The sequence below is a fragment of the Xenopus tropicalis genome, chromosome 6 (assembly GCF_000004195.4).
Source record: "Xenopus tropicalis strain Nigerian chromosome 6, UCB_Xtro_10.0, whole genome shotgun sequence".
Taxonomy (NCBI): domain Eukaryota; kingdom Metazoa; phylum Chordata; class Amphibia; order Anura; family Pipidae; genus Xenopus; species Xenopus tropicalis.
Window position 1 is genome coordinate 114,822,675 of NC_030682.2, and position 15,508 is coordinate 114,838,182.

Below are 15,508 nucleotides of genomic sequence, written 5' to 3' on the forward strand. Positions count from 1 at the left end.
AAGAATCTGCTAGGCAAGTTCAGGTAAGGTTTAGTATATTCAGTTTATTTACTGGATCAGCATATAATGAATAGGATCAGTGATACCAGTTTCATCTGAGTTTCATCAATACTAAGGTGCTGATTTACTAAGACACGAATTAGAATTGGAAAAATTCCGATTGGAAAACGAACATTTTGCGACTTTTTCGTATTTTTTGTGATTTTTTCGGCGCCTTTACGACTTTTCGGAAATTGTCGCGACTTTTTCGTTACCAATACGATTTTCGCAAAAAAACGCGAGTTTTTCGTAGCCATTACGATTCGCTCGTATCTTGTCGCGACTTTTTCGTATTGAGCGCTCGTAAGCGGTGGGCGAAACTTTCAGACTTAGCATGATTTTGGAAGCCTCCCATAGGACTCAATGGCACCCTGCAGCTCCAACCTGGCCCAAGAAAAGTCACCATACTGAAGCTTGAATGAATCCGAACGCTACTAAAAAATCGCAACAATTTGCGCAACTTTCGGAATGGCTACAAAAAAGGCGCGACTTTTCGCGCAAGTTTTAACACTACGAAAAAATCGCCAGATTTTGCGCAACATTCGGAATGGCAACGAAAAAGTCGCGATAATTTTCCGAAAAAATCGCCAAATACCAATCATTACGAAAAAAACACAATCGGCCGGTTCGTGAGTAAGTAAATGGGCCCCTAAGGGTGAAGACACACAGAGCTACTAGTAGCAGCTACTTGTCATGGCTACAAAAATAAACAATGCTGATCATTTAATGATAGTCTCTACATGTGTTTTAGCAGAAGCAATTCTCAGTATTGTCTGTGGCAGGGTATTTTCTGGCATTTAATAGTGATGATAAGTAGCTGCCACTAAGTAGCTCTGTGTGTCTTCACCCTAAATCGTCAAGAACAACGGAAAGCAGTAAACCAAAAGAAAATCACACTTTAGAGTCATTGCATACACATGGAAATGTATTTGGTGTTATTATTACAGAGAAAAAGGAAATCATTTTTAAAAATGTGAATTACTTGATTAAAATGGAGTATATGGGAGATAGCCTTTCTGTAATTCGGAACTTTCTGGATAATGGGTTTCTGGATAACAGGTCCCATACCTGTATATGTATAGGATAGATCACATGATTTGCAACAAAATAGTCTTCCAGTAACTAGTACCTAGGAAAACGGACATGTCTAGAGACTCCTGACTTTTGCCCCACCAAGACAATGAATAGCATTTCTATTAAGCTGCATCAGGTTTCTGATTGCCCACAGAATGGTACCTGCTGTATGATTTGAGACCTAAGACTCTCTAATATCATTTTATAAAGGATTGCTTCCTGGCTTGGCATCTTCAAAATCCAATGATCCCATACAAGTAAATAGAAGTTCTGCCATCAACTGCATAGCCATACATAGGTCATTCACTTCATGCTTTATACAGAAAGGCTAATTGAAAACTCACCTTGAAAGCAGCAAGAATGATCCTAGTCACTTTTTCCTTGACAGATTCTTGGAGAATATCAGATAACACTGGCACAATATTATAACGACGCAGATATTCACACATTTGTGGACTGAATGCTAAAAGCCACAGGCAGAAAATCATTTGATACTGAAGTTGGAACCCACATTTGTTACTTAGTACTGACATTATGCTGAAATGAAGAAAGAGAAAAATGTGCTGATTACTAATGCATAGAATGTTTAGTAGTGTCTCGGTAGGGCAAGGAAAACACAAGAAATGCTGAGAGAAATTAAAGAAACCATAAAACCAAAAACGAAAGTGTATCAAATTTTAAGTAATATTGCCCAGCCCCAGTAATCGTTGTGTGTTTCCTTTAGAAACACTACTATTGTTTATATAAACAAAGCTGCTGTGTAGATAAACTCGGTAGAATACAATGGTATTTTACAGAGCTTTCCGTTATCTGCTATGTAACCTGTGACATTTAGCGATATTTCAGTTTGAATTGATGCTTTAGTTCAACTTTAAAAGCCTTAAATGATGAGCATATCAGATAACAGTCCCCAATGACAAACCATAAGGCACAAATCTATACATAAAATGTTATAAAATGAGCAGAGCTTGCCTAATATACTCATGTCAATTACCTTAACATTGTTTTAGCAATGTCCCATACAAGATGTGTCTAAAATCAGGTCTATACCAACTGTCATTTAGAAGTAATTTAGCATCAATCATTCTATCACTCTACATTCTAGTCTCCTTACCAATTAACACCATCTGCTTCCACCCACGCAAAGCGGTACTCATTAACCCTCAACATCAACTGAAGGCATCCAGCAACACACTGTACATACTGGGAACTCTGCAAATGAAAAAAATAATCAGTAAGGTATAATGTCAGGGCTGTTTAAACACTTCAGGGGAAAAAAATGATAGGCCTAGCTGTATTAACATGCATGAGTAACAGATCTATGCTTCAGAGTGCTAATTTAGCAACACTTGATAAATGCAATATGGATGCAAAGGGTTATATGGACAGTGTACATAATTATCAGTTATAATAAAGCTTTGCATTACTAATCTATTGGAAAATTGAATTGTTCAATAATAGCAAAGCAGAGACATCCCACTATATGAACCTGACTTATTTTTGGCCATGTCCTGTTTTTACCCACCAAGACCAAAGACCTGTGCTCAGACCCCAAGTTAGGTTGTGGACACATGCACTAAAGATCTCAAGCCAATGTGAGTGCAGGATCAATAAATAAATATTGCAAAATAATAAATAAACCTGATACCTACTTATAAATCTTGGACAGGTACCTTCACCCATGTGGCAAACTTGAAAAGGGAACCACTGATTTCAGGATAACATCCCCTTGAAGGTATATCATTATAACTAGTACCTTGAAGGTATATAACTAGTACCTTAGTACCTGGTAAGAAAAAACCCAATACACCTACTGCTCAATGATTTAAGCAATGAACTAGTCAGTTGACAAATGGCCTAAAAGCAAACAGTTAATCTCCCAGCTATGATTCAGTAATCAGCTGAACTGCCCAATTTAAGATTTCCATTCCTGCTTACATCACTTGGAGACACTGTTCCTGTTTCCACTGCACTGACACCTCCCCGTAATTTCTATTGTAGGAAAGAAAAAACATGTATGATTAATAAGCAATTAGAATTTATATCAAAACTAAAAATCTGCCTTAAAGGAACAGTAACACTAAAAAATGAAAGAGCTTTAAAGTAATAAAAATATAATGCACTTTTGCCCTGCACTGGTAAAACTGGTGTGTTTGCTACAGTAACACTACTATAATTTATATAATAAGCTGCTGTGTAGCCATGGGGGCAGCCATTCAAGCAGGAAAAAAGGGGAAAAGGCACAGATTACATAGCAGATAACAGATAAGTTCTGTAGAATACAATAGTGTTTTATCTGTTATCTGCTATGTGCCTGTGCCTTTTCTCCTTTGAATGGCTGCCTCCATGGCTACACAGCAGCTTATTTATATAAATTATATTAGACTTTCTGAAATAAACACACAACTTTTACTAGTGCTGGGCAGCAGCACATTATATTTTAGTTACTTTTATACACTTTCATTTTTTGGTGTTACTGTTCCTTTAAGCTGTAAGGTATATATCCACAAAAAGGTTGTTTCAATGCAGTGCTGGCCCACCACACAGCAAAATATATGTTAAATGGTTTAGTACTCCACTGGGGGTGTGTGCCAAGGGGGAAGAGATAAAAGCTAAATACAGAAAAAATAAATCCTAGGTTTTTTTTCTGCATTTATTATAAGAGATTCCTCCCCACAAAAAAGGGCAAGGAAACACAGTGGGGCTCATTTATAAACACTGGGCAAATCTGAACCTGGGTAGGAACCCACAGCAACCAATCAGAGATTAGATTTTTTCAGCCAGCTGAAAGCAAACATCTAATTGGTTGCCATAAGCTACTGCCTAGGTGCAAATTTGTCTAGTGTTTATAAATGAATGTCATGGTGACTTAGGGGCATCAAAACGTCAGACACCAACCAGTGAAATAAATTGCTAGGTTTTTTCCCTGGTCTAGTGCTCCTTTGAAGAATAAAATGCATCAGACTGAATTATGTATGTCCTGCATATCCTGCATTCCACCAATGGAAAACGCCTGTGAGGATTAGCCCCAAAGCCCAAAGATATTTTTTTCTGAAAAGAAACACTGGCTCTGGGGAAAAAAGTTAACAATTTAATTCACTGAGAGCATCTAACAATTTGCCCCCCCCCCCCCATAAATTAGCATTTCCTTGTCCTTTTAAGTAATGTGAAGCCATGCAGTGAACTGTAAAGAGAAAATCTGCTAGGCATGTACCGTTAAATGACATATATAAATGACAAATACAAATGCCAACATATTTCATCAGACAGGAGTTTGTACAATGGAAAACTGTGTTCCATTCAAACATATATATAGCAAGCAAAATAAAGGTCCTGCTTGAACAAGCTGGCATTTAAGGTTATTTTAAACCAACCAAAACTGATTTTGTATAGTGAAAGAAAAAGAAAGAAGACATTTGCAAGTATGGTATATTGGACAGTTGCTTAGCGTTACATCATCAAATATCTGAGAGGTGATTTTAAGTATTTTGGTGTGTGCAATTCCGGACCATTACCCCACAGCATTTTAGTACCTAAAAGAAATAACTCCAAAATATGTTAATTAAAGTAACCATACACACCGATGTAATGGTTCACCATTGGCACACACAAGAGCAACCCTCTTAGTTCATAGCCTGCCTTGAGAGAGACAGCAAAAACTATGACATAATGGATAAATGGGTACTGCTTTGTATTTAGGAATATATGTCAGGGCTGTCAGGGCAAACCCTTTTTTCCAGTCCCTAGATGTCCCCGGTGCCTAGAATAACATGCCTCCCCCCCTGCCTTCAGTCTCACGTTGTTTCTATTTTAACTATTTCAGTTACTACCTAGTTAAGCATTATGCTCCGCCCCCTTTCTGAACTCTCTTTTCTTTGACTGTGAATATGTGCCTACTGCACATGGCTGGCCGATTTCCATTGGAGCAGGAGGCACAAATATTCACAGTAGGCACCTTTTTGACAGACGTCACAATCAAAGAAAGACGAAGAGCTTAGGGGAAAAAAAGGGGTAGAGCTTCACTTTAGGAAGCAGCTCAAATGAGCTGCATTTTAGCTGCCTGTGCTGTAAAAATTACATAAGACTGAATGCAAGTATGTAATTCTGGGTCTCTTTGTTGTCTTATAAGGGGATTTTATAATAAAAGGTTTACTTATCGTTTAAGAAAAAAAAAGCAGGCACATTTTAATGTAAAGCCCTTTAAAAACGTGAGGTAGTGACGGAAGGTATTTTGTTATTCATTATTTACCCACAAAAAGGATACTGTATGTAATACACACACACAACAGAATATACACATATTATAACATATACATATGACAACTGAGAAACTATGACATCTGGCCATGAACATTTTCTATGCTAGCCCACAACATGGAAAAAAACAGAATAGTGCTGTTCTTAACAATGCCAAAGGCCTCCTCTGCACAGAACAACGGCATAGTACATATTATTTAAAAAAAAATAGCACAAGATCACCTGGGAGCTCAGCTGAGTTTTAATCCAGTTGAAGTAGTAGTTCAAATCACTGCCTTCCATCAGTTCTCTTCCCCAAGCAGCCAATTTAGCAATTATACGTGCAGCCTGAAACAAAGAAAAATACATATATAGATTTTTTTTTTAATTCACAAGAGCAGCAATAAAGGAAATTCTTAAGGGAAAACCTGCTCATAAATAAATCTTTTGTTTTTCTATCCGGTGCAGAGGTTTTCTCTAGCAGCATCAGCTTTTTATATGTAAATAAACTTTTGAGCAGAATCAATAATTAATGCAGTTTTTTTTTTAGACCTCAAGTGAACCTTTACAAATAAGGTAATAACTCCTATTTTAAATATTATTTATTAGACGCAGGTATAGTCAGTATATTTGCTTTTCAGTCTCATTCCTACCATAAGTCTGGGTATAGTAAAATCCGGAAAGATCCACAAACGTAACTAAAATTGTGCCTCAGTATAACACGTTATTATTATAATTAAGCAATACACCTAAATAACTAGCATGACAAACAGTATTTTCTTACCATGTGAACAGTGAAAAGATCCTGACGGTTTAGCATGGGTAAGAAATAGGACCACGCTGTGTTTTTCCCACGCCGAGCATAGTCAAAAAATATACTGACCCGCTGGTGATTCTCCTGAAAGTTAAACAAAAAAATATATATTATTTTAGGGGTCTTTATCTTTAGCAAGTCAGCTTGGGCAAGCAAGATCTTTACAGTGGAAAGGCCACTATTTCAGTTCCCTCATTTTTTTGTTACATAATTTGCATGTAAATAATCAACAAATTTACACTGAGCAAAAGTGCTATGCTTCTGGGCAAGTCTACAAAAACTGCACAGAAAGTACAGTGTTGAAAGTGCATCTTGGTTAAAAGAGAATGAAATATAGACTATGAAAATGCAGAGCTGTGGAGCAAGGTTGGTTGGCACCATGTACTGTTGATTGGCTTCTGTTCCTCTGCTCTATAGTGGCAATTGCTAACTAAGATCATGAAAGATATAGGTTTCTAATATGCGTGCTCAATCAGATACCTGTGGGTTCTTGTAGTGTCTTTTAAAGCTGCATGTCTTATGGAAACCAAATTTACATTTTCTACATTTTATAAACACAATGCACAGTAGTTTGTTATCTTTCTGCTTTATTTCCATACCAAGCAGAGCTCTCGTACATCTTGCCTTTCTGTTGAGGAATGTATGAAATGTATTTAATGGCTGAAAAAGCCTCGCGAGTCTTTTTCGGCGATTTCGGGAAATCGCGCCGCCGCGTGTGCCATCCCGCCGGCGACTTACATGTGGGATGGCCGGTGGGATGGCAGGTCATGGCAACTCGGGGAGATTAGTCGCGGGCGACTAATTTCCCCGTGTGCCAGAGCCCTTAGCTGTTTGGGAATTAAGTTTTACCTGCAGCAAATCACTTGCATAAAAAAGTGACTAGGGGCCATACACACACCAACCATATGCTTACCCAGCCAACAGCTCAGACAAGCAGTTCAGAGAAGCAAGGAGAAGTTTGGCATGACTCGATATCGAATCTGCCCACTGAGAAGTAGTAGTACAACATGAATCATCCCGTGAACCAAAAAATGGTCTAAACTGGCCCTAAGGGCTATAGTGAGCATTCCCAGATTGTACAGCAGTATTATTAGTAACCCACGATAGATCTCTGCTACCGCATGCAACTAATCTCCCCAAAATGCCTTTGCACAAGCAACAAAGGGAATCGCTGCTGGAAAGGCATTTCAGAGAGATTAGTCGCCTGTGGTAGCAGAGAGGTATCCCCAACTATCATGGGAAGAGTAAGCAGCTTGATATTTTCAGAAGTTTTCCCCTATATGAAAGGATAACCATCTTACCACCCACTTTTTCTAATCTGGCACTACAGTTACCTAGTGACTAACTGCAAAGTTTAGGGACCCTAGGATTAATAGTTAAAGAACGGCAGCAGTTTAAATTTAAATCAATAAAAGTCAATAGGTGAATTGTGATTGGTGGTTGTTGGGTGTGCCCACTTTTTCTAACCTTGAGTCGAAGTCACCAAGTGACAAACTGTGCAAAGTTTGGGCACCATGGCATAAATAGTGTGAGAATGACAGCATTTTATATTTAAGCCAATTAAATTCAATGGATTATCTCTTTGGCTGTTAGTGGCCCAACCCACTTTTCCTATTTTTGAACTGCAGTACCCGTGACCAACTCTGCAAAGTTTGGGGACCACTGAAAGTAAATAGGTTAAAAGTGATTGGCTGTTGCTTCTAACTTTGAACTGCAAATACCCAGCAAGTTTAACACTAAAATTTATACTTAAATAATGGCATCAGTTTAAATACAAACCAACGAAATTTAATGGGTGGAAACAGATTGGCTGTTGGTGGCTCCTTCCACTTTTCCTAACCTTTAACCTTAGTTCCCCAGTGACCAACTGTATAAGGTTTGGGGACACTGGCATTAAACATGTGAGAATGGCAACAGTAAAAATTCCCTGCTGAAATAAATTAAAGAAATTTAATTGGCTGTTGGTGGCTCTATCCACTTTTTCTAACCTTTAATACATAGTCACCCAGTGACTGACTGTGCAAAGTTTGGGAACCCTGACATAAATAGTGTGATAAAGGCAGAAGTTTAACTATAAACCAATGAAATTCAGCTGTGATAAATTTGGGGTCACTGTCATTAAACATGTGAAAATGTCAGCACTTTAAAATTTCCCCATTAAAATCAATGAATAAATCGGATTGGCTGTCTGTGGCTCCACCCACTTTTTTAAGACCTTGAATTATGGTCACCCAGTGACTAACTCTGCAAAGTTTAGGGACCCTGGTGTAAATAGTATAAGAATGGCAGCATTTTAAATTTAAACAAAAAATTATTTAATAGATGAAACCTGATTGGCTGTTGGTGGCTCTAACCACTTTTTCCAAACCTAAAAATTCAGTCCCCTAGTGAAAAGTTTGGGGACCCTGGTGTTAATACTGTAAGAATGGCAGCAGGTTGAATTTCCCTTGAAAGTCAATAGGTAAAATCTGATTGGCTGTTGTTGGCCCCGCCCACTTTTTCTAACATTGAACCGCAGTTACCTGGTGCCTAACTCTGCAAAGTTTGGGGCCCCGGTGTTATTGCTGTGAGAATGGCAGCAGGTACAATTCCCTCTATTGAAAGGCTGTTAGTAGCTCCACCCACTTTTTGGCATCTAACAAATATCATATTTTCATTCAGGCTGACCCAACATTGGGTTATTCAAGTTTTTTAAGTGTAGCCTTTAAAGCTGTAAGAGTGGCAGCAATTTAAATTTCCCCATTAAAGTCAATGGCTGAAATTTGATTGGCTGTTGTTGACCCCTCCCACTTTGGGTCAACCAACAATTGTTGCTTTTTCATTCGGGGTGTCGCCTGCAACAAGGGAGATTTGTCGTGAGCGACTAAACTCCCCCGTGTGCCAGAGCCCTTAGGGCTCTGGCACACGGGGAGATTAGTCGCCCACGGCAAAACTCCCTGTTCGCGGGCGACTAATCTCCCCGAGTTGCCTTCCCCTGCCATCCCACCGGCGAACATGTAAGTCGCCGGCAGGATGGCAGACGCGGCGGCGCGATTTCGCGCAAATCCTCCCACCGGCGACTTACATTGTCGCCGATGGGATGGCAGGGGAAGGCAACTCGGGGAGATTAGTCGCCCGCGAACAGGAAGTTTTGCCATGGGCGACTAATCTCCCCGTGTGCCAGAGCCCTTAGACTGCAAACAGAGAGCTATAAACACCAAGCTACAATGGCAGCTGCAGTCAGAGAAAGCTTCTTGGGCTCTTTACTGCAGAATAAATATATTGTTCTAGATGGCACTAATGTGGCAAATCTATTGGCAGTAAAATGCCAAAATAACTTTCCTTCTTCTTTAAACAATTTGTTATCTCCTATTCCTTAATGATCTTTAGTGTGGTGGCTAACTTCCTGCCTTCACCAGAATTATTGTCTAACAACTGCATAATTATATTGATTTTGGTCTATGCTCATTCCATGACAGCCAATGTGCATTTTGTCACTGTAACATGACAGCACACTCAATCCAAGCAAAGGAGATGTAAGAAACATAACTAACATTTTAACACTTCAGTACAGGCAAAAGCAACAATACCAAATAAAAGGGTAAAATAAATACTATCTTTTAAAAATATCTTCTCCATCTGTGCATTTGTCTATATAGAATCCCACAGTGACAGCATGAATCCAATAGCATGAAAACCGTACACCTAAAAAGCTTGAATAAAGTATACCGAAGGCACACATTATAATAAAAAATACATAAATACAATGTTTCCCTCTTTGTGTATTTCTTTGGCAGCATCGAATTCTGTATAAGAAAGGTTTTCATGCTACAAATAGCTCCATTTACCCAGGCTGCACAGTAGGGCACTGATGGTTTCCCCATTCATCTCAAATAAGAAACATTATGGGGGCTATTTATTATGCTGTATAAAATTAAATTTGCTGAAATAATGGTGTAAAAGGCAGGATAAAGTAAATAGAGAACTTCGCCATCTAATCACCAGATTTCACACCATTTTACGTAAATTCCACCAGAAGAAAAAACCTGGCGATGTGTGTGGAATTTTGTCACCATTTTTTACTCTGCATAATAAATCTGCCCCTATGTATTCCATAGGCCAAACCACTATATAGCGTTTTTTTATAGTTTTATAGTTTTATTTTCTGTATGCCCAAAACAGGGACTTATGTAGTCCTAATGTTTGCGTTTTGAAATCTATTAAGTTAGACAATAAACGGTATCACCTACTCTATATTTTCTGATTTTAATCTATGTTTAACACAGTTCTCTGCTAAGATGGAAGATAACAGGCTGAGCAGAGTTAATAACGTTAAAAAGAAGAAGAGCAAAATTAAACTAAAAGGGGATCTGGAGAGCAGAACGTTACAGGAAAAGAAAAAGGTGGAGGTTGAAATATATTTTGGTACCTAGATTTTACGTGATTTCTGAGACTTGGTAAAGATAAGGTAAGAACCTTATTACATTTTAATTTAATTGAAAATACATATACAGGTATCAGATTCCCTATCTGGCAGCCCATTATCCAGAAAGCTCTGAATTACAGAGAGTCGCTTTTGGAAATAATTCTAATTTCTTTTTCTCGTAACTAAGCTGCATATATCCATATTGGTGGCAAAACAATCCTACTGGGTTTATTTAATGTTTACATTACAGACTTAAGGTACAGTGATTCAAATTATGGAAAGATCCTTTATCTAGAAAGCCCCAGGTCCAAAGCACTGTGGATAATAGATCATATACCTGTATATAGATAACAATGTAATAACCTTCCTTGCTATGGCACACAAGACAATCTGGCCACCATGGGCAGTAATACCATGGAAGATTCCTGGGGTTAGATTATGATATTTCATCAACCCTAAAGGGGAAAATTTTATCTACCATTTGTTGTGCCAAAAAATTTTTTTTATATTGAAATATCAGATACAACAGTCACCACAATTTATTAATAAAGATGTTGCAAACAGCTCCACTGTCATATTACACAAAAATCAATTGCTGCAATAAAAGTATCTACTATAAAACATGGAGAAACATGATAACATACCTGAAGCATATCATCCACCATGGTTAAAATATACTGCACTGTTTGCTCCTTGGAAATATGTGTCATCAAATTTATGAAGGTTTTAGCACACTAAAATGAAAATGAATAAATCAGAGAAGCAAAACAAGTTATTCATTGCACATATACTAGAGATCCATGTTTGACAGATATGTATTAAAAACCTTAGTATAACATATCAGGGCTCATGTACATCCACAAGTAGAGCTGTGGTCCCCACACTTTCCCTGTGGCCTTTGTGCGTAAAACCACTTTCATTAAAATGTAATTGCACCAAAATGTGATCTTTGCACTTTGGTATAGTTGCACTTGGCGCTGCTCAGCCCTTCCTGCCTTCCATTCTGGAGCGCCGCTGCACCTATTGATACAGGGAAGCTGCTGCCACCTCCAAACCAGGTGGTAGCTCCAGGGTTCCCTTAGCCCCCTGCGTCAATCAGCACAGTTTAGTTGTGCCAAATGAATAGGGCGCACATGTCACTCATGCACTGAACACCGAAAACAATGTCAGGAAGAAGTTAGCAATATACAGTGCAACTGTGCCTAATTTGTGACAAAGTGCAAATGCAGTTAAATTAAAAGAAATTTGGTGAATCCGATGCAGCTGTAGTGGTGCTGAACACTCTGTATTGTGGAAGAAAACATGGCGATTTTGCTAGAAATTGCACTTCACTTACTGAACTTGTGGACGTACATGTGCCCTAATATTTATAGCATACACCCAAGCTGAAATTTTAAAAAAAATCAAAAATGCTCAGAGAATGGATTCAGTCTAAAAAAATGTCTGTGTTTATCAGTGAGGGTCTGAGTTTTCATCAGTGCAGGGCCCAGAGCTCAGGGAGGATACAAGTGCTTTAGAAATGAGCACTAAGAAGCATGCACTTGTGCCCTCTACAGTGTTTTAGTATTCAGAAAGTCACTGAACACATACAGGTATGGGATCCCTTATCCAGAAACCCGTTATCCGGAAAGTTCTGAATTACGTAAAGGCCATCTGCCATAGACTCAATTATAAGCAAATAATTCAAATTTTTAAAAACGATTTCCTTTTTCTCTGTAATAATAAAACAGTACCTTGTACTTGATCCTAACTAAGGTATAATGAATCCTTATTGGAGGCAAAACAAGCCTATTGGGTTTATTTAATATTTAAATGATTTTTAGCAGAAAAGATCCCTTATCCGGAAAACCCCAGGTCCCAGGTTCTGGATAACAGGTCCCTTACCTGGCTGTCACCTGCCCTGACCACTGGCCTTTTAAATAGACTTGCTTTTCAGTCTGCCATCCCCATCAGTCTATTATTCATCTTTGTTCATGTTTTTAAAAAAAACAACTATTTACTCCATATCTTTATTATTTGTCATCAAACACCAGGTAACAAACCACACAGGCTCCTATGTACACTTGTGGTATACCCTGACAACTTGTTTGTGTTCCTAATCCTGATCTTTCATTTCATTATGGAGTTTATTTTTAAAACCTTTAGAGATGATATATCCATTCTACATAATAAGCTGCTCTAGGACTGACACTAATCTGCATGACAATCATTGTCTCTTACGTGATGTAATATGACGGCAGTACGTAGATAACAGATGACAAAAACGTTAACAAAGCTATATATTTCTGAATGCCTGGGATATCTCAAACAATAGATATTCATAAACAATACATATTCATAAATGAAAACATAAAAGAAAAATATTTTGTGTGCACAATATGCCTTACAGTGATACCAATGGAATAGAATTCTATTATGACAGTTAAAAACCATAATATGCAAGATCAAATTACAATAATAGTATACTGCTATGAGTATATTCTTGTATTAGAAAGTACAATATTTCCATACTCAACTAAATGAAACAACGCTGCAAGCCAGCTGCTGACTGAAAGACATGGAGAACTGGCTCTTGCTACATTGTTTTAAAGGTGGGCCATCAACCACACATAAAAAGCTGCATAATAAATGCCCTTTGCAAGCTAAACTTTAAATCCAAATTTTTTATTAAAATATCCTGTTATAAATGTATTTAAAAATCTGAGCTGTCAATCATATATTGTCTGTCCCACCTCTAAGCCATAGAGGCGGGGCAGTCAATTACGGTCACTTTCCATTCAGCACTTCCTAGATGTCACTGCACTCCTCACGGGCAGATTTTAGCTATGCTCCTATGGTCACCGTTGTAAATAAATCGCTTGGCCCTAAGGGAAAAAGATCTATTTAGCCTGATATTGTCCACCTTTAAGTGGGTATATTGGGAGAAGATCCACTCGTTTGGCAACCTCGCCAAACAAGCAAATCTTCCTGTGTATGGCCACCTTTAGGGACACAGGCCCTCTTAGGAATCAGAATAACTATGAAACCATTAAAATGTTTAATCTTAGAATTATATTTTCTTTCATAATGCAAATAAACAAATATTACCTGATTGCCTTCATTAGTTAGGATGATTTGCTTATCCTCAGGAAGAGATGTTTCAAACCTTTTAATAAATTCACAGTCTTCACCAGAAATCATTTGTCCCCTAGAGAAAAGCAAGGATAAAGTAGGTAGTCAGAGTTTCTCCACTGACTAAATGCAGCAGCTTCTTTTGCAGTGTGTACAATGTAGAACATCCCTACTGTGATCTCAAGCAACCTCACAAGATTGGATTTGCAGCCATATTCAAAGCCATTGCCTAAGGGAGTGCCTATTTGAACATCTTTACTGCTTTCCCAAGAGCCCCTTGCAGCTGTTTAAAACTGCTGTATGAGAAAAGTAGTAAAATGCCTAATTCTACAGTACTGGCATATGCTTATTTCCAGTTTTACTGCATTGCACACATGCCAGAATACCCTGGTGTATATTTTACACAAAGTAAGACCCAGGGTGATATAAAAGTGCACTTAGGGAAGTCACTTTGTTTATTTGTAAGTAACAATATCCATAAAAAATTATAATAGCTTTACGAGTTCATCAGGCTTTACTACTTATGGTTCATATATTTCTTAGAGAATCAGAAAGTAACCCTAAGTAATTTATTTAAAATCATAAATATGTAAATGTATTCTATGGAACACATATATTTAGCAATATAACTACAATTAGCTTTAATAAGGCAGAATACTTATACCCAATATAGGGTCTGTATTTTGAAGTGACTTTGAATGTATGGGAGGCTTCCATACTGGCAACTCTAGGGATGCTAGAATAGTTAGAATACTGTCAGCAAGGCAGAGTTAAAAGTTAATAATTTTCATCTAACTTTAAATGAGCTAAGTGGGGACCCAAAAAAAAGTTGGGACGCCTAAACACAAAAAATCTGAAAACCTCAGGCCTACAGTATATTACCTGCAGGTTGTAAACAAATCATCTTGTGGCTGCAGCAACCTAGAGCACTGAAACTTACAGGACTGTATTCTACCTGAAGATTTCCTATAGCGTCTCCTTTTTGAGACAAATTGAAAGAGCTGGTTTCCTTCAATTGCAACAAAAACAAAATCTGTTTTATTCTGGAAACAAAACCCCTAGGGCTAATCCAAATTACAGTCACAGCTAAGAGCATTTGTCTCTAAAACAAATGCAGCATGACAACTGCTGCCTGAACAAAAATAGCCCATTGTATTCTCTTTCCTTACACACAGTTTTTAACCTGACAGGCAAGTGAATATAAAGAATGGATATTTCTGATAAGGTTCTATACAGCACCAGGTAAGATCTTACATGTTGGGTCTTTGTGTTATTCTGATGTATATCCTTTGTTAGTGACTGAATTAACAGATGACTCAGATTTTGTTTTGTAACTTGAGATAATGAAACCTTGTGGGGTATTATTTCAATACCAGTAACTTCAATGTTTTTTTGTACTATGTTTCACTTTATTTAGTTGTCATAATAATTTCAGTTTGTTTCTTTAGCTCCGCAGAGAAAGCTGAAATGCTACGTGCTTATCAAAATTAAGAACAGAATTAACAGCGGTCAAAGCCAACAAGATTTCTGTGTGATTTTCTTTAACACAGTTGGTTTATAAGGGGAACCAAGTTAAAGCTGTCAAAAACATCTTACCTTTCTTCATCAAAACAATCCATATCCCTTGCCTAGAAAGATTAATACACCTATAAGGGTCAAGACACATGGAGCTACGTAGCAGTAGCTACTTGTCACAGCTGCTAAAAGCCAGAAAATACCCTGCCATAGACAATACTAAGAATTGCCTCTTTTAAAACACACAGGGAGACAATTATCAGTAAATTAGCAGCATTGTCTGTTTTAGTAGTAATGAGAAGAAGCTGCTACTA

At 37.8% G+C, this 15,508-nt stretch overlaps 1 protein-coding gene across 1 annotated transcript in view; it reads right to left on the minus strand.

Moving 5' to 3' along the window:
- The window catches only part of atp6v1h (ATPase, H+ transporting, lysosomal 50/57kDa, V1 subunit H), a 39,440-nt gene that overhangs the window by 18,286 nt on the left and 5,646 nt on the right, over positions 1-15,508 (minus strand). The window contains 7 exon segments of the mRNA NM_001016182.2: positions 1,458-1,650; positions 2,228-2,325; positions 3,052-3,105; positions 5,593-5,697; positions 6,134-6,247; positions 11,213-11,302; positions 13,656-13,755. Coding sequence (NP_001016182.1) covers positions 1,458-1,650; positions 2,228-2,325; positions 3,052-3,105; positions 5,593-5,697; positions 6,134-6,247; positions 11,213-11,302; positions 13,656-13,755 — 754 coding nt within the window.